We start from the raw sequence: 23007 nt of genomic DNA on the forward strand, positions 1-23007 counted from the left end.
GTTACCGCCTTGCTCAATTCGGGGTAAGGTGGATCCACACGTGACCACCCTGGCCCATGGACTAGCTGACGCTGCCTACGTCAACGCGTTTTGCCCATGTGACCGTGAGCTTCGTCAGGACGTTGGGACGTACGTACTCCCGGCCTTTTAACGGGACAGACGCCCCGTTCAACCAATTAAAATGGCCGGGGGCGGTCCCGATTTAAAGAGCACCTCTGTCTCAGCTGACCATTACTTTTTTAAGTAATAGGTGGAGGTCAGTATAAAGTGATTATAACTATTTCAAAGTGTGTAAAAACATCCATGGTGGTACTATAATTGTATATTGATTCATTGTTTTCAAGGGAGTCCCTATTCTTATTCATAGAACCTGGTACAATTATCAGTGGCACTGACAGTGGTAATTAGAACAATAAGAGAGGGAAGAAAGTGAATTCAAATTAAAAAGAATATTGGCCATCATAGCTCCAAGAAAACCTTTAAACTCATGTCATTATTTAACCCAAAGGGTACCAAGGTTTTTAATGTTAAGATTAAGATTCAACTCTTCTTTCTTCAATAAAACCGTATTAAAATCACCTCTCCTAAGAGATAACTTGAGGGTAAAAAAGCCTTTCACTTTCAGGCCCAGTCTTTGACCTCCATGGTATTCAACAAAGTGTTGAGCTAATGGCGTATCTTCATTTAAACTGATACTTTTCAAATGTTCACCAACTCTTAATACAGTTTTTCCAGCATATTATCTTTTACAGGGACATTCAATGATGTAGAGAACTCAAGTAGTGGCACAGTTTATAAATGATCTTATCTGATATTGTTCTTTCCCTTCAGAATCAGTAAAGGTCTCTGTTTTGTCCACAAATCTGCATACATTGCAATGGCCGCAGGGGAACATTTGCTTTAAATCCGGGAGATCAGTTAACCAAGTCTGACCTGTAGTTCTAATGAACTCAGACTGTACAAGTAAATCATTCAGGTTTTTTGCCCTTCTAGCAACCATGAATGGTCTTAGGTCTACAATAGATTGCAGATCTTTTGAACGCTTCAAAATGTGCCAATGTCTCTCAAGAATTTCCTTCACAACATACCACTGCGTCCCAAATTGAGTGATAATCCTTACTGGGCAATCATTCGGAGTCACTTTATTATCAGTGATATCTCTAGATTTTATTAGATCATGTCTCTCTTTGACCCCAGCTCTCTTTTTAGCTTCTCTCAGGGTATGGTGTGAATAGCCTCTCTCCTTGAACCTATTGTATAGATCACTAGCTTTATGTCTATAGTCTTCATCCACAGAACAATTTCTATGAATCCGCATAAACTGACCTACTGGTATTCCTCTAATCAGGGAATTTGGGTGGTGACTAGTGGTGTGGAGGAGTGTATTTGCTGCAGTTTTCTTCCTGAAGGAGCCTTTTTTTTTTCTTTTGGGATAGCGGCGGCAGCGGGTACATTGGATCTACTTCGGGGGGACATTCTTTTATTTTTCTTCTTTCAAGAAAGGACTTGTCAAAGACTATCTCCTGTCTTTTTTTTCACACTACAGTTTTTTTTGTGAATGGGTAGCGGTATCATGTACCGCATACTCATTCACATGGGGGAGGCTAGGATCTGGGGGCCACCTTCCTAAAGGGGGCTTCCAGATTCCAATAAGCTCCCCGCCTGTAGACCTCCACAACCACCGGCCAGGGTTGTGGGGGGGAGCCCCTCATGTTGAGGGCATCTGGCCTGGTATAGTTCAGGAAGAGAGGGGGCACTCGCGCGTCCCCCTCCTTTCCTAACCTGCCCGGCTGCATGCTCGGACAAGGATCTGGTATGGATTTCAGGAGGGACCTCGCGACATTTTCTTAAATTTTGGTGTGGGGGTTCCCCTCAAATCCCATACTAGACCCGAAGGGCTTGGTATGGATGGAGGGGGGGACATTATTTTTTTACATTCAGCTGTCAGTGGGGAACCCCGCTGACAGCTGATGACTACTAGGTTGTTAAGGGTTCCTTGGCCTCCCATTCCTTAATAACCCATGACAGTACTGGCAGATACCAGTACATACCATGTGCCTGGACCACTACTTAATTACTGCATGCATTTAATTATTTCCTTTTGTGAATTGACTTCAATGTCTTTTTATGTGGTATTTACCGATTGTTTTTACTATTTTCAGTAAATACCGCATACTAGCAATATTGAATTGACATTTTCAGTATGACATGCGATATGTGGTCATGTGACTGACTTAACTCATGTGATAAGCTTTATTGAATTGTGCCCATTGTAATCTACGGAGAGGGAAGCTGGAGAAGACTTACCATAGATTTCATGCTTTATGATACAGTATATTGAACTCATTACTTGTTTTTAAGTTGTTAAGTTTAGGACCTCAAGGGGGTTGAGATTGTTTAACCTCCCTAGCGGTATGATTATGTCAGTATTTCTGTGCTACAAGCGGTACATTGTTTTCAATGGAAATATGTTGTTTTTTTTATTGTAGGCCTTTAATTCTTAGGAATAACTCACTGAAATCTGTTTAAACAAGAGTCTAGTAGACATCCTTGGTGCAATAGAGTTAAAAAAAAATTAAATCATAAATTATAATAAAATAAAAAATAATAAAAAATAATAATATAATAATAAATTAAATAATGTAATCAAATCAAACACACGGAACTCTGTCCAAACAATATTATATAGACACTGCATTTTGTTTTAGAAAACATCACGGGTGTGGTCAATTTTGAAACACGGGACTGCACAAAGTCCGACATCACAATCAGGACAGTGGAACCTCGTTTCCTTGCAGATTTTTTTTCCACTGTCATCTCTCTGAGAGCAACATACCACGCACTTCCGTGTAGGTGCTGCCTTTTTTTGGGTTGGTGGGATGTGGTCCATAAAATGACGTCCAGTCAGACGTTCTGGGTTGACAACTCCCACACCACGTTGTCCAGATTTACCCACAGACACTGATGGTGTTTGGTGTCTGAGGAAGATGGATTCCGCCACTTTCCATATAAAGTCTGCATGAACCACAGACCTGTCACTGTTTTTGTAGAACAGAATGTAGGCATTCCACAAACACTGTTCCAGAAGATGCCGGAAAATCTTTTTATAGTATTTCTCTGCTGCTTTCTCATCGCCGGATAGAAAGTCATAGCTTGGTCAGCTCTGTCGACACCTCCCATGGTTCTGTTGTAGTCAATGACAACCTGAGGCTTCTGGATGTTTTTCCCACCTTTTGTTTGTACCATCACTGTGGAGGCATTGTGAATGGTACTCATTAGGCACACATCCTTTTTGTCCCGCCATCTAAGTGCAATCATTTTGCCTTTCTGCCAGGCAACTAATTCTCCCGACTTCACTTTGTTTTTTGCAAACATGGATGGCAGATTGCGCCGGTTAGCCCAAACCCATAGGCATCTGTTCTGTGCTGAAGAAGAAGCTTGTATAGTTCTGGAGAGGTGTAAAAATTGTCTGTCATTACACAGTAGCCTTGGTTTAGCAGAGGCACAATCAGTGACAGAAGATGTTGCCATTCCGTAGTTGCTGTACTTAGGATCAAATTTTGTTCCTTTGCCGGTGTATATGACTGTGTTCCAGATGTAGCCGGTAGAGGATTTGCACAGCAGATAGGATTTGACACCAAATTGTGCTCTCTTGGACCCGATGTACTGTATCCAGCTGAGCCTTCCCTTGTAGGCAATTAGACTTTCATCTATGCTGATGTCTCTCTCTGGCACATAGCTCTGCTGGAAATTTCTTACAATTATTTGGGAGACTTCCCAAATATTTTTTAGCTTGGGAGCCAGATGAGTCGATTCATCAAAATCCTCATTATTTGCGAAGTGCAAAAATTTCATAATGGGGGAAAAGTTGTACTCTGACATGATGGTGCCAAAGAACAGCGTGGCGAGCATTTTGTTGGTGGTCCAGTACCACTTCTTCAGCAGTTTCCCCACCACACCTTGTAGAATAATTAGGCCGAGAAACAGCCAAATGTCCTCTTTGGTGACAGACTCCCACTTTCTGCTTCGTGAAAACCGGCTGTGTGAAGGAGCTAGTTGTTGCGCTGCGTACCTATTTGTCTCCGTCACGATAGTTTCAATAACCCCATGGGTCAGAAACAATTCCAAGTACGCCAAGGGGTTGTCATCTTCAATGTGTATTTTCATACCAGGTGCACCAGTAAACAGAAATCTTGGCGGCGCTGGCATATTGCAACCAATAGTGCACCATGTGCGCAGATCACTCACGTCAATCTCCGATTCGCCGCTGTCTTCACTTTCGGTGTCTGAAGACAAATCGCCACATGAGTCGCTATCGCTCAAATCAAGTAGCTCCTCACTGTCACTGTTAGCTAGCTCATCATAAACCGCTTTAGCCCTAGTGTGGCGCTTTTTGGAAACCATGAGCGCAAAACCGTTTTTAGTCACAGAAATGAAAAACCACACTATAGAAATATCTCAGGTAGAGTTACAATGTATGCACTAGAGTAACACTTTATTTTGACAGTGAGCTATTTTTATAATCCCCGCCTCCCGCAAGCCCCGCCCCCCGACGGCACAGCACGGCAGTCTCACGCTGATCACACTGATCAGCGTGAGATAGCCAGGAACCAGAGAAGCAGGTAAGCGGGGAAGGAGACTGGGGACAGACAGAGGGGATGGCTGCTGGCAGCGCAGGACCAGGGACACAGATCGGCACCAGGTAATTAGATTGCGGTGAGCCTGAGTCTGGCTTGGGGTTACCGCTTTTGACAGCTAGATTTAACCCCGAGCCAGACTTGGGAAAACCGTTAGGGAGGTTAATTTCCTTTTTTATATTAGTGCAGCAAGAGCCTGTTTACAGCATGAGCCCATTTGGGGCTCAAAAACAGATTTACATCAACTCAATAGCACATCCTAAATAGTTTAAAAGGCACTTGTGTATAGCATCGATATATCTGCCTGTCTACAATCTTATTAGTCCAGGAAGACTTGCAGGGCAGGGCACACAGCTATTACCGTGCCCCCACAGCATCATCAGAAGTGATGGCAGCGTGACCTCTTCCTGTAAGTGATAGTACATTGTTCTCTGTAGAGGAGAGCTATCAGCTGTGTACTGACAGGGAGGAAAGAACTGTGCACTGAGGAGGGGGGGGGGGGCAGAAATTTTTTTGGGAGTGAGCTCTGTGGGGGAGGGGGGGGGGTTGTACACTGGCTTGTGAAATATGTACACCTGCACTCTACTCCTCTGTACACTTCCCCACTCTGTACATTGCGCACTCCTGGACTTTGACCCATTTACTGCACACTCTGTACATAGCACAATCCCGAACCCTGCACTCTGTACACTGCGCACTCCTGAACCCTGCACTTTGTATACTTCCCTCTCCTGAACCGTGCACTCTGTATACTGCACACTTCTAAATCCTGCTGTTTGTAGCACACCGCTGAATTCTACACGTTGTATGTAGCACACTCCTCAATTCTGCACTCTGTTATCAGCATGCTGGTAAAACCTTGCACTCCAACTGTAGCACACTTCTCAACTCTGCACTCTGTACATAGGGCACCACTGAGTTCTGCACTTTTTTGGGTAATACACTGCACTCTGTATGTCGCACACTCCTGAACTCTGCACTCTGTATATAGCACATTGGGGGGTGTTGTTGACGATGTTGACAGTAAGTGGTGCGATGGAGGTGTGATAGTTTCTTCAGCTATGTTCTGAGAAAAAAACCCTGTAGCCTCATTTACACTTGTATTTGTAACTGCTTCTTCTTCTACTGGATGCACTTGAAAACAAAGCTGCATTTTGTTTTGAAACAGGGGAGGGACCAGGGTTGTGGTCAAGGGTGGGGCCAGGGGGTCAAAGGGGGCCCCATCAGGTAGGCTGTATGGGGGCCCCATGATTTCTAACAACGGCCCTGCCTACAGGTAAGCATTATTATAAGCTTGCCTGTAGGTAAGTGTTCCTGGCATGTCTTGCCTCTAACAGTGGTTCAGGGCCAACAATGGCAGCTAATTGAGAAGACCTAGTGTAGACATGCCCTTGCATTGCACACATTATCCCATTGACAACCATATTGTCATCCTCCCTTGAGCAATTTCTCCGGATTCTTAGAAATTGACGCATTGGTATTCCTTTTATCAAGTACTACCACTATCACCACTAGAGGCATTAAACAGAGTATTTGCAGCTGTTTCCTTTTTTTCCAAAGTTCTTTGTTAGGTTTTTGTTGTTAGTCTAATATTATAAGTATGCCAATAAAGATGAAGAGGTCCAAAAATGGGAATTCATTTGAGTCAAATTTATAAGTGAGTCTGATATTATTACTGAGTTCCATTGTGAACTTCTAGAGTTCTATAGGGGAACCGTTACAGCGCATCAGGACGTCATCTATGTACCTTAGCCGAATCCTGTGAGGTACAAAGGTGAACAGTATACTGTATCTTCCTCCCACCATCGCAGGTGGAGGCATGCACAAGCTTGTGCCCAGGGGGACCCCAAGATCCCCCTCACCTATTGTTAGCTTACACCCAGAATTTTAAAAATGTTATTGTTGAGTGCAAAGTCCAATAGATTAGTATGAACTCATTCTGCACTCCCATTCTGGGGAAGCTTGTCTCAAGGTAATGGCACACCATGCCTAGTCCCCAGTGGTGAGGTATAGATGTGTAGAATTATTCAACCTCAATTCCTACTAGTAATGTTCTAGCCTGTACCTCCACCTTTTCAATCTCTTGTGTCCTGCACATACGAAGGCAAGCCCACCACCAGTTCTTTAATGAGGGAATCAATATATTTCTCAACATGATCCCCGACCTGCTGAAATGATGGGCCAAACCAGAGGGTTCTGCAGGTTTTTGTGTATTTTGGGAATTATATACAGTAGAATGTAGGGGTATTGAACTCCCGCCCCCCCCCCTCAAATACTCCAATTTCTTGTTGGAAATTAGGTTTGCATCATATGCAAGGAATAGTTTATAATTAAGAGATGTCATTGGACATGGGAAAGGATTTCCAGGCAGTCTTGTACATGTCTTGTCCTGTGGCTCCCTCCACACCACCTTCTTGTATATTTTTTCCGACAGGAGGCCAACATTGCCCCCTCTATCACTTTTTATGGAAAAAATCATAAACATAAATTTTGGAAACATTCCATAAATAACATTAGAGAGATCAGGTACCTAATGAGTATAGTATACCATATCACAAAGAGTACCAAGAATAAGTTTCCCATTACCCTCCCCCCCCCAAGGGGGTTGGGTAAGGCAGGAGGGGGACATATAATGGAGACCCCAGACAACAACTCCTCACCAATCTCCCACCATGTAGGGATATTTATGAAGGGTTGAGCATGAGAGTAGGCAGAAATTTTACGCTCTTCAGCACTGACAGTAGAGGAGGATTCCAACCAGATATTCAAACTTTATGAACTTTATTTAGGCAACCTCGTGAGAGGTAGGTCATTTTATATAGGAGAATCACTGTGTTCACCGGCTTCTTCCAATGGCCTAGAGTAGGGGGGCTATCAGATTTCCAGATCAACACAATGGCCTTCCTAGCATAAAAAAGCAGTAGACTTAATAATATTCTGGAAGCCCTAGAGAAAGCCAGCTTGTCGACCAGACCCAGTAGGCAAACTGACACCGCTGAGGGGACAGAAATTGTGGTGACCAAGCAAATGAAACAGAGGACATCCGTCTAAAATGTTTGAATACCAAAAAATGAGGAAAAAGTCTGCAGGGGCGTCTCCACACCTCCAACAGTTTGGCTGTACAGTAGGGTAAATTCTATGGATGCGCTGCAGGGTGAAGTATGCCATATGAAGTATTTTGAAATGAATTAGCCTATCTCTAGTAGCTACCAGGTGGGTAAAGGGGTATTCCCAACTGTTTTTCCAATCTTCACCATCCAGCTCTGGCTCCTCCACCCACCACCTCTGTTGAAGGGACTCAAGACCAGTATGGATGGATTGCAGAACAGCTTTATAGACTGTGGATAGAGGTTTAGTTAAGTCATCAACCCGTAGAAGGGTCTCAAATCGTCGTTTTTCCGGGCTCCACACTAACTGGGACAAAATCGCTCATTTTGCCTATAGACTCCGATGCCCAAGCTGCAGCTGACCCAGGCCTCCCCCCACAGTGGAGTACCTCCATTTTTATTTCCCCTGACATGCAAAACTTTTGCCGATTACATTTGGAACCAGCAGTACAGACCATTAGGCAGAGGCTAAGGGACTGGAATAATCTCCCCTTGACCATAAGCTGGAGTATAAATCTAGTCAAAATGAAAATATTGCCTGTGTTACTATATGCCTTGCAGCACTCCTTGATCTGGATCCCCACTAAAATTTTTTCTCATCTCCACTCTCTAATAAGTTAATTTATTTGGAGAGATCGCCCCCCCCCCCCCCCCCCCCCGAGATTTAGTAAAAAAAAAAATACTTTGTCAGCCTTGGGCGCAAGGAGGCCTGGTGTGTCTAGATCTGTACAAATACTTCTTGGCTGCCTTACTCACCCATGTGCACATGCACATAATTGGGTAAGCACTAACGACACTAGTGGTCCCTGAAGCTGCTTACCTTGGCTCATACAAAGCCCTTAGTACTCTACCGTATCATGGTCCTAGACTCTCATTTCATCGCCTCCTGAAAGCTGTAATCCAGGCCTGGAGATTTGTCGTCTCTCTGGCCTCTGCCTCCTGGTCACCATATACTACCCTATGGTTCAACCCGCTGCTCTCTGAATTTTTAACCATCTCATACCCCTCTCTTTGGGCCTCTAGGGGGATTAAATATTTTAAAGATATCTGTGACATAGATAATATCACCTTTGATAAATTGAAACAACTCCATGACCTCCCAAATTCTTTGTTTTTTCGATTCCTGCATCTCTGCCATGTCTATTCTTCGCAATTTGGGGCTGACCCACTTCATTTATTAAAAGCGATTTCTCCTGCGCTCCGGGACCCAGGCCGGTGGCGAGTAGATGGAATTAGAACCTCCAGAGAGGCAACCACCGGAGTATCCAAAGTCGTGCAGCTCCAAACCAAGGCTGGGGAAGCCCGAACAAACTGTGAAGTGAAACAACAAGAAGCGCACCAACCTTGTGCATTACCTCAGTAACCAAAATTTATTTAATGAAGGAATGGTACTCACAAACAGCGAATAAAAACAGGCATTTAAGTCCACCCAGGGACTTCAAAGGCAAGAGGCCAGCGCGAATCCCATCATGGGTGTAGGTACTCAGTCCAGCTGACGCGTTTCGAAGGTCAAGCCTTCTTCCTCAGAGCTGACTGGACTGAGAGTGTATGCTCCCATTTATGCCCACAGACTGAAATGGGACCCTCCCAAATGGGTTGGGCTGTCCTGGGCCGGGGGGAGGGGCCCGGGTATCAACAAAGAACAGTAATCAATAGTCATCCAGATAAAATAAAAATCATAAAATGTATGTATATAAATGGTGGATAATACATTATATATTAAAAAATGCAGCTTATCAATACCATAGTAGGAGTAAAAAATAAAAAAATTAATTAAAAATTAGTTATTAGTATTATACTGATCATCGGACGCATAAAATGTATATAAAAAATATATATATATATATACATAGAAATATAAAAATCTATATATAAATATACATATCAATGGACATAGAGGAACCCACACAATTGCATGAACTATACATTATCTGTTTGTTCATAGATGATGAGCAATTCAGCTAGAGTGTTTGTTAAAAATACCAAAATTCATAGAATTAATGTAAAGTTATATATGAACACAAGTGCAAAGAAAAAAGTATAAACATACATTCATATTACCAAAGCCGGGGGATGTTTCATATAGAATGGAGGAAGAGGATGGTAAATTCCAAGTGGAGTTCATTACATTTATGTATTACTACTCGGCAGCAGAGTGAGAGCTTGTAATCATGATCAAAGAGCAGACAGGATCCACCTATGGATCTCTGTATTATTGTCAGTTCAGCAGCAGAGGGAGATCTTGTAAGCCTAATATGGCTGCAGACCGGAACAGCCTGTGGAGCGCACGCCGCTGTGGAACGCACGCCTCTGTGGCGTGGTACTAAATGCGCATGCGCGAACCAATCCGCGCCTGCGCATTACGAGCAGCGCTCGCACAATCACAGCGTTCCATGCGCGCGCACATATCCGGCGGCGCTGCTCGATCCCCGCAGGGTCATAGATTCTCTATCTCCCCACTGACTGGCTCCCCACTGCGATGTGTGTTAAAGGTTATGAATGCCTATCAAGACTTGATAGTAATGGGGCCAGGTCGTCAGAGCAATTGACAATGTGATAGCCAAACCCTATGGCTGAAACTCATCGTCAGAACTCACCATAATAGTCAATTATAAAAAACACCATTTTTTTAAAAGAAATTAAAAAAATACGTGATATAGTTAATTAAATAGATGATTAAATAGATGATTGAGTACAGATTAATAAATAGTACAATATGAAATATGAAATAATAATAAAAAAATTATAAAAAATGTGAGATAGTAATTAAGAACTATGAAGTAATAAGTATAAAATAATATATGAAATATGACATGTGAAATATGATGTATGAGTGTACACAGACGCACAAATATACACGCCTATAGAATGCCAACACCTACGCTCACCTATTTGTACGTGCATATACAACTACACACATATATATATATATATATATATATATATATATATATATATATATATATACACACATATGTGCACATGCATATGATCCAATTTCTGTTCAATTGCCTTAAATTTGCACTGGACCACAATTACTTTTCGTTTCTAGATAAACACTACCGCCAGATTCAGGGCACAGCTATGGGAGCTCGTTTTGCTCCCAGCTATGCAAATATTTTTATGGGTTTTTGGGAAAACAAGTACATTTGGAGCAACAATCCCTTTAGCGCAAATCTAGTCTTATACGGAAGATATATAGACGACATTATTATTATCTGGAACGGTACTGATCAAGAACTAGATGGCTTCCTAGATCATTGTAGAAATAACCCATACAACATTTCATTTACTCATGTGATTGACGACACGTTAGTTTTTCTAGATCTAGAACTTAGACATGAGAGTAATGGTGTGATATGCTCTAACACACATTTTAAGCCGACAGCAGGCAACTCTTACTTACACGCCAAGAGCAACCACCACCCCCAATGGATCCAGAATGTCCCCTTTGGACAGTTTTGCAGGCTAAAACGCACATGCACGCTCAAACAAGACTATATTGAACAGAGTTATATCCTTAAACAGAAATTCAAAGACAAAGGTTACAAGGAAAGTCATATAGAGACGGCCTTTCAGAAATACTTAGTGATGTTTGATCCCATTGTCCCTACAGAAATTGAACATAACTCTGAAAATTCTACTGTTACTTTTAACAACAAGGAAGTACGCTTCTGTACCAGATTCAGTAGTAAGTCCTGGGACATCAAACAAATACTGTCCAAAAATTGGACTATTCTTAAGAATGACCCCACACTTGGTAATGCACTTCTGGATAAGCCTACGCTTATCTTCAGAAAACCGAGAGATCTTAGAAGTCAAATAGCGCCAAGTAGAGTGCTTAAAGCCACGACAGCCAACCCGGGCCCGTGGTCAGTGTTATTTGACCAAAAGGGGAGTTATAGATGTGGCATCTCGAACTGTGGCACCTGTGGGATCATATGCCATCGAAAACGAGAGTTCACAAGTACGGACGGAAAAAGGTATCCTATCAAACAATTTATAAATTGCGGCACCTCCTTTGTCATTTATGGCATAATTTGTCCATGTGGCTTACTATATGTAGGCCGCACCTCATGTTGCCTTAGGATCAGGATCAGTGAGCATAAGAGTAGTATCAAATTAGGGAGAGATAAATACTCAGTTCCCCGCCATTTTAAAGAAAAGCATTCGAGCGATTATCATGGTATGAGAGTGTTCGGGATTGAGGTCATCACTAGGGACTTGGATAGTGGGAGGAGACACCAAGAACTGTCCAAAAGGGAGAGTTTTTGGATTTTTACATTGGATACTTTGTCTCCTAGAGGACTGAATGATGACCTCGAAATTCATACACTCATCTAATCTCCCGCTAGTGACAGACATATTTAGTGTATCTACTGGGTTTATGTCCCACCCAGGTATCCATGACCTTGGTACCGGTGGGGTTTGTATGTATATGTATGTGTATGTGCATATATGTGTATGTATATATACAGTCATGGCCGAAATTGTTGGCACCCTTGATATTTTTCCTGAAAATCAAGTATTTCACACAAAAAAGGTATTGCATTAACACATGTTTTGCTATACACATGTTTATTCCCTTTGTATGTATTGGAACAAATATAAAACAGAGGCAGAAAAGCAAATATGACATAATGTCACACAAAACCCCAAAAATGGGCTGGACAAAAGTATTGGCACCCTTAACTTAATATTTGGTTGCACACCCTTTGGAAAACATAACTGAAATCAGTCGCTTCCTATAACCATCAATAAGCTTCTGACACCTCTCACCCGGAATTTTGGACCACTCTTCCTTTGCAAACAGCTCCAGGTCTCTCTTATTGGAAGGACACCTTTTCCCAACAGCAATTTTAAGATCTCTCCACAGGTGTTCAATGGGATTTAGATCTGGGCTCATTGCTGGCCACTTCAGAACTCTCCAGCGCTTCTTTGCCATCCATTTCTGAGTGCTTTTTCACGTATGTTTGGGGTCATTGTCCTGCTGGAAGACCCAGGATCTTGGACGCAAACCCAGCTTTCTGACACTGGGCCCTACAGTGCGACCCAAAATCCTTTGGTAATCCTCAGATTTCATGATGCCTTGCACACAGTCAAGGCACCCAGTGCCAGAGGCAGCAAAACAACCCCAAAACATCATTGAACCTCCACCATATTTTACCGTAGGTACTGTGTTTTGTTCTTTGTAGGCCTCATTCCGTTTTCGGTAAACAGTAGAATGATGTGCTTTACCGAAAAGCTCTATCTTGGTCTCATCTGTCCACAAGACGTTTTCCCAGAAGGCTTTTGGCTTACTCAAGTACATTTTGGCAAACTGTAGTCTTGCTTTTTTATGTCTCTGTGTCAGCAGTGGGGTCCTCCTGGGTCTCCTGCCATAGCGTTTCATTTCATTTAAATGTCGACGGATAGTTCGCGCTGACACTGATGCTCCCTGAGCCTGCAGGACAGCTTGAATGTCTTTGGAACATGTTTGGGGCTGCTTATCCACCATCCGGACTATTCTGCGTTGCAATCTTTCATCAATTTTCCTCATCCGTCCACGACCAGGGAGATTAGCTACAGTGCCATGGGTTGCAAACTTCTTGATAATGTTGCGCACTGTGGACAAAGGCAAATCTAGTTCTCTGGAGATGGACTTGTAACCTTGAGATTGTTGATATTTTGCCACAATTTTGGTTCTCAGGTCCTCAGACAGTTCTCGTCTCCTCTTTCTGTTGTCCATGCTTAGTGTGGCACAGACAGACACACAATGCAAAGGTTAAGTGAACGTCTCTCCTTTTTATCTGCTTTCAGGTGTGATTTCTATATTGCCCACACCTGTTACTTGCCCCAGGTGAGTTTACAGGAGCATCACATGCTTGTAACATTCTTATTTATCCGCAGTTGTGAAAGGGTGCCAATACTTTTGTCCAGCCCATTTTTGGAGGTTTGTGTGACATTATGTCGAATTTGCTTTCTTTCCTCCCTTTTTTTGTTTTGTCCCAATACACACAAAGGGAATAAACATGTGTATAGCAAAACATGTGTTAATGCAATACGTTTCGTGAGAAATACATGATTTTCAGGAAAAATATCAAGGGTGCCAACAATTTCGGCCATGACTGTATATATACGTGTATGTGTATATATGTGTGTACATACAGTATATGCATTTGTGGGACATCTGTGTATTTGTGTTCAGGTGTATGGGTGTATGTGCATGTGTGTATATATATATGTATATAATTCTACAGGATATACATCAGCCTAGATATGACACAGGACTGTGGCACAGGTTGTGTGTATGCATGTACAGTTGCAAGAAAAAGTATGTGAACCCCTTGGGATTACGTGGAGTTTTGCATGAATTGGGCATAAAATGTGCTCTGAACATCATCTAAGTCACAACAATAGAAGAACACAGTCTGCTGAACATAATACTACACAAACATTAGATGTTGCCATGGTTTAATTGCACATAACATGTAAACATTCACAGTGCAGGGAGGAAAAAGTATGTGAGGCCCTAGCTTAATGACTTCTCCCAGAGCTAATTGGAGCCAGGAGTGAGCCAACCTTGACTCCAATCAGTGTGATGATATTGGATGTGTTGCTGACAACTGTCCTGCCCTTAAAAAACACACACCTGTTTTGGGTTTACTGGCTTCAAGAAGCACTGTCTGATGTGAACCATGCCTCGCTGAAAAGAGCTCTCAGAAGACCTACGATCAAGAATTGTTGACTTGCATGAAGCTGGAAAGGGTTACAAAAGTATCTCCAAAAGCCTTGATGTTCATGTGTCCACGGTAAGACAGACTGTCTACAAATGGAGAAAGTTTAGCACTGTTGCTACTCTCCCTAGGCGTGGTCGTCCTGTAAAAATGACTGCAAGAGCACAGCGCAGAATGCTGCATGAGATAAAGAAGAATCCCAGAGTGTCAGCTAAAGACCTACAGAAATCTCTGGCACATGCTAACATTTTTAGTGACACATCTACAATCAGGAAAACATTAAACAAGAATGGAGTACATGGGAGGACACCACGGAGGAAGCCATTGCTGTCCAAAAAGAATATTGCAGCACGTTTGAAGTTTGTAAAAGAGCACCTGGATGTTCCACAGCACTACTGGCAGAATATACTGTGGACAGATGAAACCAAGATTGAGTTGTTTGGGAAGAACACACAACACTATGTGTGGAGAAAAAAAAGGCACAGCACACCAACATCAAAACCTCATCCCCACTGTGAAACATGGCGGAGGGAGCATCATGGTTTGGGGCTGCTTTGCTGCCTCATGGCCTGGACGGATTGTTGTCATTGATGGGAAAATGAATTCCAGAGTTTATCAAGACATTTTGCAGGAAAACGTACGACCATCTGTCCGCCAACTGAAGCTCCGCAGAGGATGGGTGATGCAACAGGACAATGACCCAAAGCAAACAAGTCATTCAACAAAACAATGGCTGCAACAGCACAGAATACTCCTTCTGGAGTGGCCCAGTCAGAGTCCTGACCTCAACCCGATTGAAATGCTGTGGCATGACCTTAAGAGAGCGATTCTCACCAGACATCCCAAGAATATTGCTACACTGAAACAGTTTTGTGAAGAGGAGTGGTCCAAAATGACTCCAGATCGTTGCGCAGGTCTGATCTGCAACTACAGGAAACATTTGGTTGAGGTTATTGCTGCCAAAGGAGGGTCAACCAGTTATTAAGTCCAAAAGTTCACATACTTTTTCTTCCCTGCACTGTGAATGTTTACATGTTATGTGCAATTAAACCATGGCAACATCTAATGTTTGTGTAGTATTATGTTCAGCAGACTGTGTTCTTCTATTGTTGTGACTTAGATGACGTTCAGAGCACATTTTATGCCCAATTCATGCAAAACTCCACGTAATCCCAAGGGGTTCACATACTTTTTCTTGCAACTGTATGCATGTGCACATATGTGTGTGTGTATATATATATATATATATATATATGTGTGTAGTTGTATATGCACGTACAAATAGGTGAGCGTAGGTGTTGGCGTTCTATAGGCGTGTATATTTGTGCGTCTGTGTACACTCATACATCATATTTCACATGTCATATTTCATATATTATTTTATACTTATTACTTCATAGTTCTTAATTACTATCTCACATTTTTTATAATTTTTTTATTATTATTTCATATTTCATATTGTACTATTTATTAATCTGTACTCAATCATCTATTTAATCATCTATTTAATTAACTATATCGCATATTTTTTTAATTTCTTTTAAAAAAATGGTGTTTTTTATAATTGACTATTATGGTGAGTTCTGACGATGAGTTTCAGCCATAGGGTTTGGCTATCACATTGTCAATTGCTCTGACGACCTGGCCCCATTACTATCAAGTCTTGATAGGCATTCATAACCTTTAACACACATCGCAGTGGGGAGCCAGTCAGTGGGGAGATAGAGAATCTATGACCCTGCGGGGATCGAGCAGCGCCGCCGGATATGTGCGCGCGCATGGAACGCTGTGATTGTGCGAGCGCTGCTCGTAATGCGCAGGCGCGGATTGGTTCGCGCATGCGCATTTAGTACCACGCCACAGAGGCGTGCGTTCCACAGCGGCGTGCGCTCCACAGGCTGTTCCGGTCTGCAGCCATATTAGGCTTACAAGATCTCCCTCTGCTGCTGAACTGACAATAATACAGAGATCCATAGGTGGACCCTGTCTGCTCTTTGATCATGATTACAAGCTCTCACTCTGCTGCCGAGTAGTAATACATAAATGTAATGAACTCCACTTGGAATTTACCATCCTCTTCCTCCATTCTATATGAAACATCCCCCGGCTTTGGTAATATGAATGTATGTTTATACTTTTTTCTTTGCACTTGTGTTCATATATAACTTTACATTAATTCTATGAATTTTGGTATTTTTAACAAACACTCTAGCTGAATTGCTCATCATCTATGAACAAACAGACAATGTATAGTTCATGCAATTGTGTGGGTTCCTCTATGTCCATTGATATGTATATTTATATATAGATTTTTATATTTCTATGTATATATATATATATTTTTTATATACATTTTATGCGTCCGATGATCAGTATAATACTAATAACTAATTTTTAATTAATTTTTTTATTTTTTACTCCTACTATGGTATTGATAAGCTGCATTTTTTAATATATAATGTATTATCCACCATTTATATACATACATTTTATTTTAATTTTATGATTATTTTATCTGGATGACTATTGATTACTGTTCTTTGTTGATACCCGGGCCCCTCCCCCCGGCCCAGGACAGCCCAACCCATTTGGGAGGGTCCCATTTCAGTCTGTGGGCATAAATGGGAGCATACACTCTCAGTCCAGTCAGCTCTGAGGAAGAAGGCTTGACCTTCGAAACGCGTCAGCTGGACTGAGTACCTACACCCATGATGGGATTCGCGCTGGCCTCTTGCCTTTGAAGTCCCTGGGTGGACTTAAATGCCTGTTTTTATTCGCTGTTTGTGAGTACCATTCCTTCATTAAATAAATTTTGGTTACTGAGGTAATGCACAAGGTTAGTGCGCTTCTTGTTGTTTCACTTCACAGTTTGTTCGGGCTTCCCCAGCCTTGGTTTGGAGCTGCACGACTTTGGATACTCCGGTGGTTGCCTCTCTGGAGGTTCTAATTCCATCTACTCGCCACCGGCCTGGGTCCCGGAGCGCAGGAGAAATCGCTTTTAATAAATGAAGTGGGTCAGCCCCAAATTTCGAAGAATAGACATGGCAGAGATGCAGGAATCGAAAAAACAAAGAATTTGGGAGGTCATGGAGTTGTTTCAATTTATCAAAGGTGATATTATCTATGTCACAGATATCTTTAAAATATTTAATCCCCCTAGAGGCCCAAAGAGAGGGGTATGAGATGGTTAAAAATTCAGAGAGCAGCGGGTTGAACCATAGGGTAGTATATGGTGACCAGGAGGCAGAGGCCAGAGAGACGACAAATCTCCAGGCCTGGATTACAGCTTTCAGGAGGCGATGAAATGAGAGTCTAGGACCATGATACGGTAGAGTACTAAGGGCTTTGTATGAGCCAAGGTAAGCAGCTTCAGGGACCACTAGTGTCGTTAGTGCTTACCCAATTATGTGCATGTGCACATGGGTGAGTAAGGCAGCCAAGAAGTATTTGTACAGATCTAGACACACCAGGCCTCCTTGCGCCCAAGGCTGACAAAGTATTTTTTTTTTTACTAAATCTCGGGGGGGGGGGGGGGGGCGATCTCTCCAAATAAATTAACTTATTAGAGAGTGGAGATGAGAAAAAATTTTAGTGGGGATCCAGATCAAGGAGTGCTGCAAGGCATATAGTAACACAGGCAATATTTTCATTTTGACTAGATTTATACTCCAGCTTATGGTCAAGGGGAGATTATTCCAGTCCCTTAGCCTCTGCCTAATGGTCTGTACTGCTGGTTCCAAATGTAATCGGCAAAAGTTTTGCATGTCAGGGGAAATAAAAATGGAGGTACTCCACTGTGGGGGGAGGCCTGGGTCAGCTGCAGCTTGGGCATCGGAGTCTATAGGCAAAATGAGCGATTTTGTCCCAGTTAGTGTGGAGCCCGGAAAAAGTGGCAAAGAGTATAGCTAAAGCCTCCTGCAATGATGGGCCTGGATCTTGCAAAAATATCACTGAAAAATTAGCATTATGCAGATGACTTTGTACTATTACCTACACGTATACCCAACACTTTGTCAGAGTGACAGAATGCCTCAGCAAGTGGTTCCATGGCAAGCACGAACAGTGAAGGGGAGAACGGGCACCCCTGCCATGTCCCGCGATGGATCTGAAATGTATGGGAAAACTCCCCTGCCAGTCTGATCCTCGCAACAGGGAACTTGTAAAGCAGCCTAAACCATTTCTGGAATACTGGGCCAAAGCTAAAGTAGTTCAGTACCTCTCCCATGTACCTCCAGGAGACCGAATCATAGGATTTCTCAACATCCAAGGCTACCAGTGTTCTGGTGGTACAATCCTCAGAAGGTAGCTGCAGGTGGGTAAGTACCCTTCTCAAGTTGATGTTGGTTAATTTGTCCGGCATAAACCTGGTTTGGTCAGTAGTAATTAAAGAGGGAAGATCCTTCATAAGCCTGACTGCCAGCACCTTGGTTACAATTTAAGGTCATAATTTAATAGGGATATAGGCCTGTAGGAGGCACAATGACATGGATCTTTTCCTGGCTTGGGAATAAGGACAATGTGGGCCTGCTATATGGATGATGGCAAGTCCTCTGATTCAAGCAAACAAAAAGAAAGAAGCCACCTAGCATGACACGTATATCAGTGTCAAAATAATATCTCCGTCTCACTTATAATATAAATGTGGATTTATAAACTCAAAATACATAGTAGAAAATATGGCAGTCTGACGAGAGCAACACTGCCCACAAAAAGTGGTTAATTAAAAATCCAAGCGGAGTAATATAACTGCATTCAATAACTACAAAAATATTTTATTTGATCCCATGGATCATAAAGAGGTTAGAAATAGACACGGTGAACAAAACATAATAAAAATACAAAATTAAAAGCAAGCAGCGTCTTCAAATCTGGATAATTGTCGGCAAAGCAGGAATCCACATAAGGCAATGAAGTTTCCTAACTACGTGATCACAAATTTTCATGTGTTTCCACATTGTGTCTGGATAGGGAGAGCATTCTTCAAAGATATTCTTTGGTAAATACCAGAATAAGCGGAATGACTTCCTATAATGGAAACCAAAGAAGGATCATAGTAGTGGAAACATAAAAATAATGTATGCACAAGTCATGTACTTGAACAAGGCAGCCAAACAAAATGGTAAACTAATAATTCCATTACCTTCTCATGAGCTTGACCATCATGAAAAAATGATGAATGCAAGGCCTTCCTGGGTAACCACCCCAAATGGAAATGAATCCACAGTAACAAGTGATTCTGGGAATGTATAAACATAAATCATGAAAATCAAACAAAAAACCCGAATGGGATAAATATATAAAGGTAAAAAATATATTACCATAAATAGGATCAAGGAGACTTCACCTCACTTGAATATAAGATCAGGTCTTTGTGTTTCCAATAGTGAATATGGGGGTGGAGAGCCAGGTGGTCCTTGTATGTAAAATCCTAGCTGATTGTAACAGGCAAAATATACCTAAGTATATATACCCAATTTAGGGTTTCCAAAAATTACTCTTACTGAGAAATGATGCGGTTCCTTATAGATATATGAGGCTACTATCACATACCGCAGCCCGTATGTAGCATAGTGTAAACATATTCCTCCAATAGGAGTTCAAAAATTCCCCAAAAACAGGGCTGATAGGCACATGGTTCCTAATATGTGGAGTATGCTCCCTGTATATAAATAATAATATAGGCTATCTGAGCCAAACAGGCTAATAACTTGCCACCGGGGGAAGTGAGCTGTGACTCTAGGTTGCCATGTGCGGGCTGCTTAGGGTGATAGCCTCATCGTAATCTTTTGTGCCTCGTGCCTTTCCAATATGGAGCTGAAGCAAACAGCTTCTTCCCTCCTCGTGGGCGCCGCACCCTATGAAAATGCTGAGCGTAATGATGTCATCACGTTGACGCGTTTCATCCACCAATCACCGCAGACTTCGTCAGAACTGAGAGGGGACTTCTCTTCCATTGCCTTATATAGTGCCCTAATTGCATACAAAGTTGTTTATGTCGCCCTCTTGTGTTGAAAAACTATCACTACATTAAAAGCCAAAATTACATAGAAAAGCATGTACTAAATGGTGACATTGCAAGGAAAGCCTTATTCAAAAGAAGAAAAAAATCATCTTAAAGAAGAGGAATATGATTCTTTAGACTCAGATGGCAATGTGGGCATAGCCTCAACATAGAGGTTTAATTCTTTTATTTAATTCAGGAAAACCTTGAAATTAAGTTCTGTATTTAATCCGTGTGGGACTAACGTACCAAGAGTATATCCAAAATTTTTCTTTTTGGAGGAGAACTTTATCAAAATCACCCCGTCTAGCTGAAATGTTTAGCAGGAAAATTCCCTTGACTTTCAAACCATCAATCATACCCCCATGTACCTCCTTAAAATGTTGGGCTAACGGGTTTTCCCTCTCTCTTTCATTCTTATTCCTGTTCTCATTTTTAATATCTCTCAGATGTTCACCAATCCTAGTTCTAAGGGTTCTTTTGGTTTTCCCTATATATATTTTTTTTTACATGGACATTCTATCATATAGATTACCTTATTACTAGAACAGTTAATAAAATTTCGTATTTGGAATACCTGGGATTCGTCCGTTTTGAAAAACTGATTAGTCTTGTGTACATATGGACAAATTTGGCAATGGCCACATGGAAACATGCCAGTTATACGATTTTGCCTAGTTAACCAATTTGTTTGGGGGACTCTTTGAAATTCTGACTGTACTAGAATATCATTCAAGTTCTGGGCTCTTTTTGCTTTCATATGTGGACTATCGCCTACAATTTGTGCTATTCCTGGATTTTGAGTTAATAAATGCCAATGTAACTCCAGAGCCCTCTTAACTTCCTTCCATTGTTGTCCAAATTTAGTTATAAACCTTACAGGTTGATTTAAAGATTCCTCCCCAGGTTTAGATTTTAATTTGTTGATTAATTCATCTTGTATTATAAGAGGCTCTACGATTGGCTCTTCTCAAGGTTCTATGTGAATACCCCCTTTCCCTAAACCTTTTATAAAGCTGAATAGATTCAGCTCTATATTGGGCTTCATCCATATAATTCCTTTTAATTCTCTGAAATTGGCCAGTGGGTATACCCTGTTTTAGACTTTCCGGATGGTAGCTGGTAGCATGTAAAAGTGTATTTGCTGCTGTTTCTTTTCTAAATGTTTTAGTGGTTAATCTATTCTCATGTATTGAAATTGAAAGATCCAGGAATGAGATTACTTTACTATCTGCAGTATATGTTAGTCTAATATTCCTGTCATTATCATTTAGAAGTCCAAGAAAGCTTTCCAATTGATCCATATCTCCATCCCATACCATCAGGACGTCATCAATGTATCTCAGCCATTTCACCACATGTTGATTGAAGGGAATAGATGGATATACCAAATCTTCTTCCCATAGGCCCAGATGAAGACATTCATAGGCCGGAGCCCAGGGTGCTCCCATGGAAGTACCACATATTTGTTGTTAAAAGGCCCACAGGAATTGAAACCAATTATGGGTCAGCATGAATTCCAAGAGGTCCAAGATGAATTCATTCTGAACCTCCATTTCTGGGAAATGTATCTCCAGAAAAAAAGCTATAGCTCTCAAGCCCCAAATATGTGAGGTAGAGGTATATAGTGATTCAACGTCTATACCCACTAAAAGTGCTCCCTCTGGTACCTTTAAAATTTCCAATTTTTGCCAATACATCTCCGGTATCCTTTACATAAGATCTAAGTTCAATGACCAGATCTTTAATAAGGGCATCGACAAATTTGCCGACTGTTTCAAGTGGGCCTTTTATAGCTGATACTATTGGACGTCCCGGTGGTTGGGTGGGGTTCTTGTGTATTTTTGGGATAACATGAATGTAGGGATATTGTAAGTATCTACTGTCAGCATATCGCATTCTTGTTTTGTTAAAAGATTTGCTTCAAATGCCCATTTGACCTTCCTATTTAAAGCCTCAACTAATTTGGGGAAGGGGTTCAAATGAAGTTTACGGTATGTATTGGAATCCCTCAGTTGTCTCAGAATTTCCTTCTTATAGTCATCACTCTGTAGTAATACTACATTTCCCCCTTTGTCGCTCTTTTTTATCACAATATCTTTCACATTTTTTAACTCCATAAGTGCTCTTCTTTCATCTCTATTTAGGTTATCCGAATTCCTCATAGACCAATTGATTTTACTCAGATCATCATGCACCAGATCTAGAAAGGTACTGAGCCATTTGTTCTCTCTAATATTGGGCATTCTCCTAGAAGGAGTTTTTAGTCTAGTGTGTCTCTTCCATTTATTAGAGGTACACTCTTCAACAGGTTCCTTCATAATGAGGGCCTCATCTAAGAGACTTAGAAAATCTTTAATTGCCTGTTGTTCCTTTTCTGAATCTAGACCAAAGGGGTTCTTTTCATTTTTAGAAATATATGGAATTCTTAGCATAATTTTCCTCAAAAATAAATTTAGATCTTTATAGACCTCAAACAGATCCATTTTATCAGTGGGAGAAAAAGTCAGTCCCTTACGCAGTAGGTCATAATGTCTCTCTTCTAG

The 23007-nt window shown here is 41.6% G+C and overlaps 2 protein-coding genes across 6 annotated transcripts in view; one reads left to right on the top strand and one right to left on the bottom strand.

The window, feature by feature from the left end:
* Positions 1-23007, top strand: part of HBEGF (heparin binding EGF like growth factor) — a 906786-nt gene that overhangs the window by 696829 nt on the left and 186950 nt on the right. The gene's annotated exons all lie outside the window — the stretch shown is intronic.
* On the bottom strand, positions 776-22119 carry LOC149455103 (uncharacterized). The gene is made up of 2 exons (XM_089686629.1): positions 21555-22119; positions 776-1338 (listed from the first exon to the last, which is right to left on the bottom strand). The coding sequence occupies exons 1-2, from the start codon at positions 21910-21912 to the stop codon at positions 776-778; spliced, it is 921 nt and encodes a 306-aa protein (XP_089542755.1). The 5' UTR covers positions 21913-22119.

The sequence above is a fragment of the Staurois parvus genome, unplaced genomic scaffold (assembly GCF_062004578.1).
Source record: "Staurois parvus isolate SC_StPar_1 unplaced genomic scaffold, SC_StPar_1.0 ptg000403l, whole genome shotgun sequence".
NCBI classification, from domain to species: Eukaryota; Metazoa; Chordata; class Amphibia; order Anura; family Ranidae; genus Staurois; species Staurois parvus.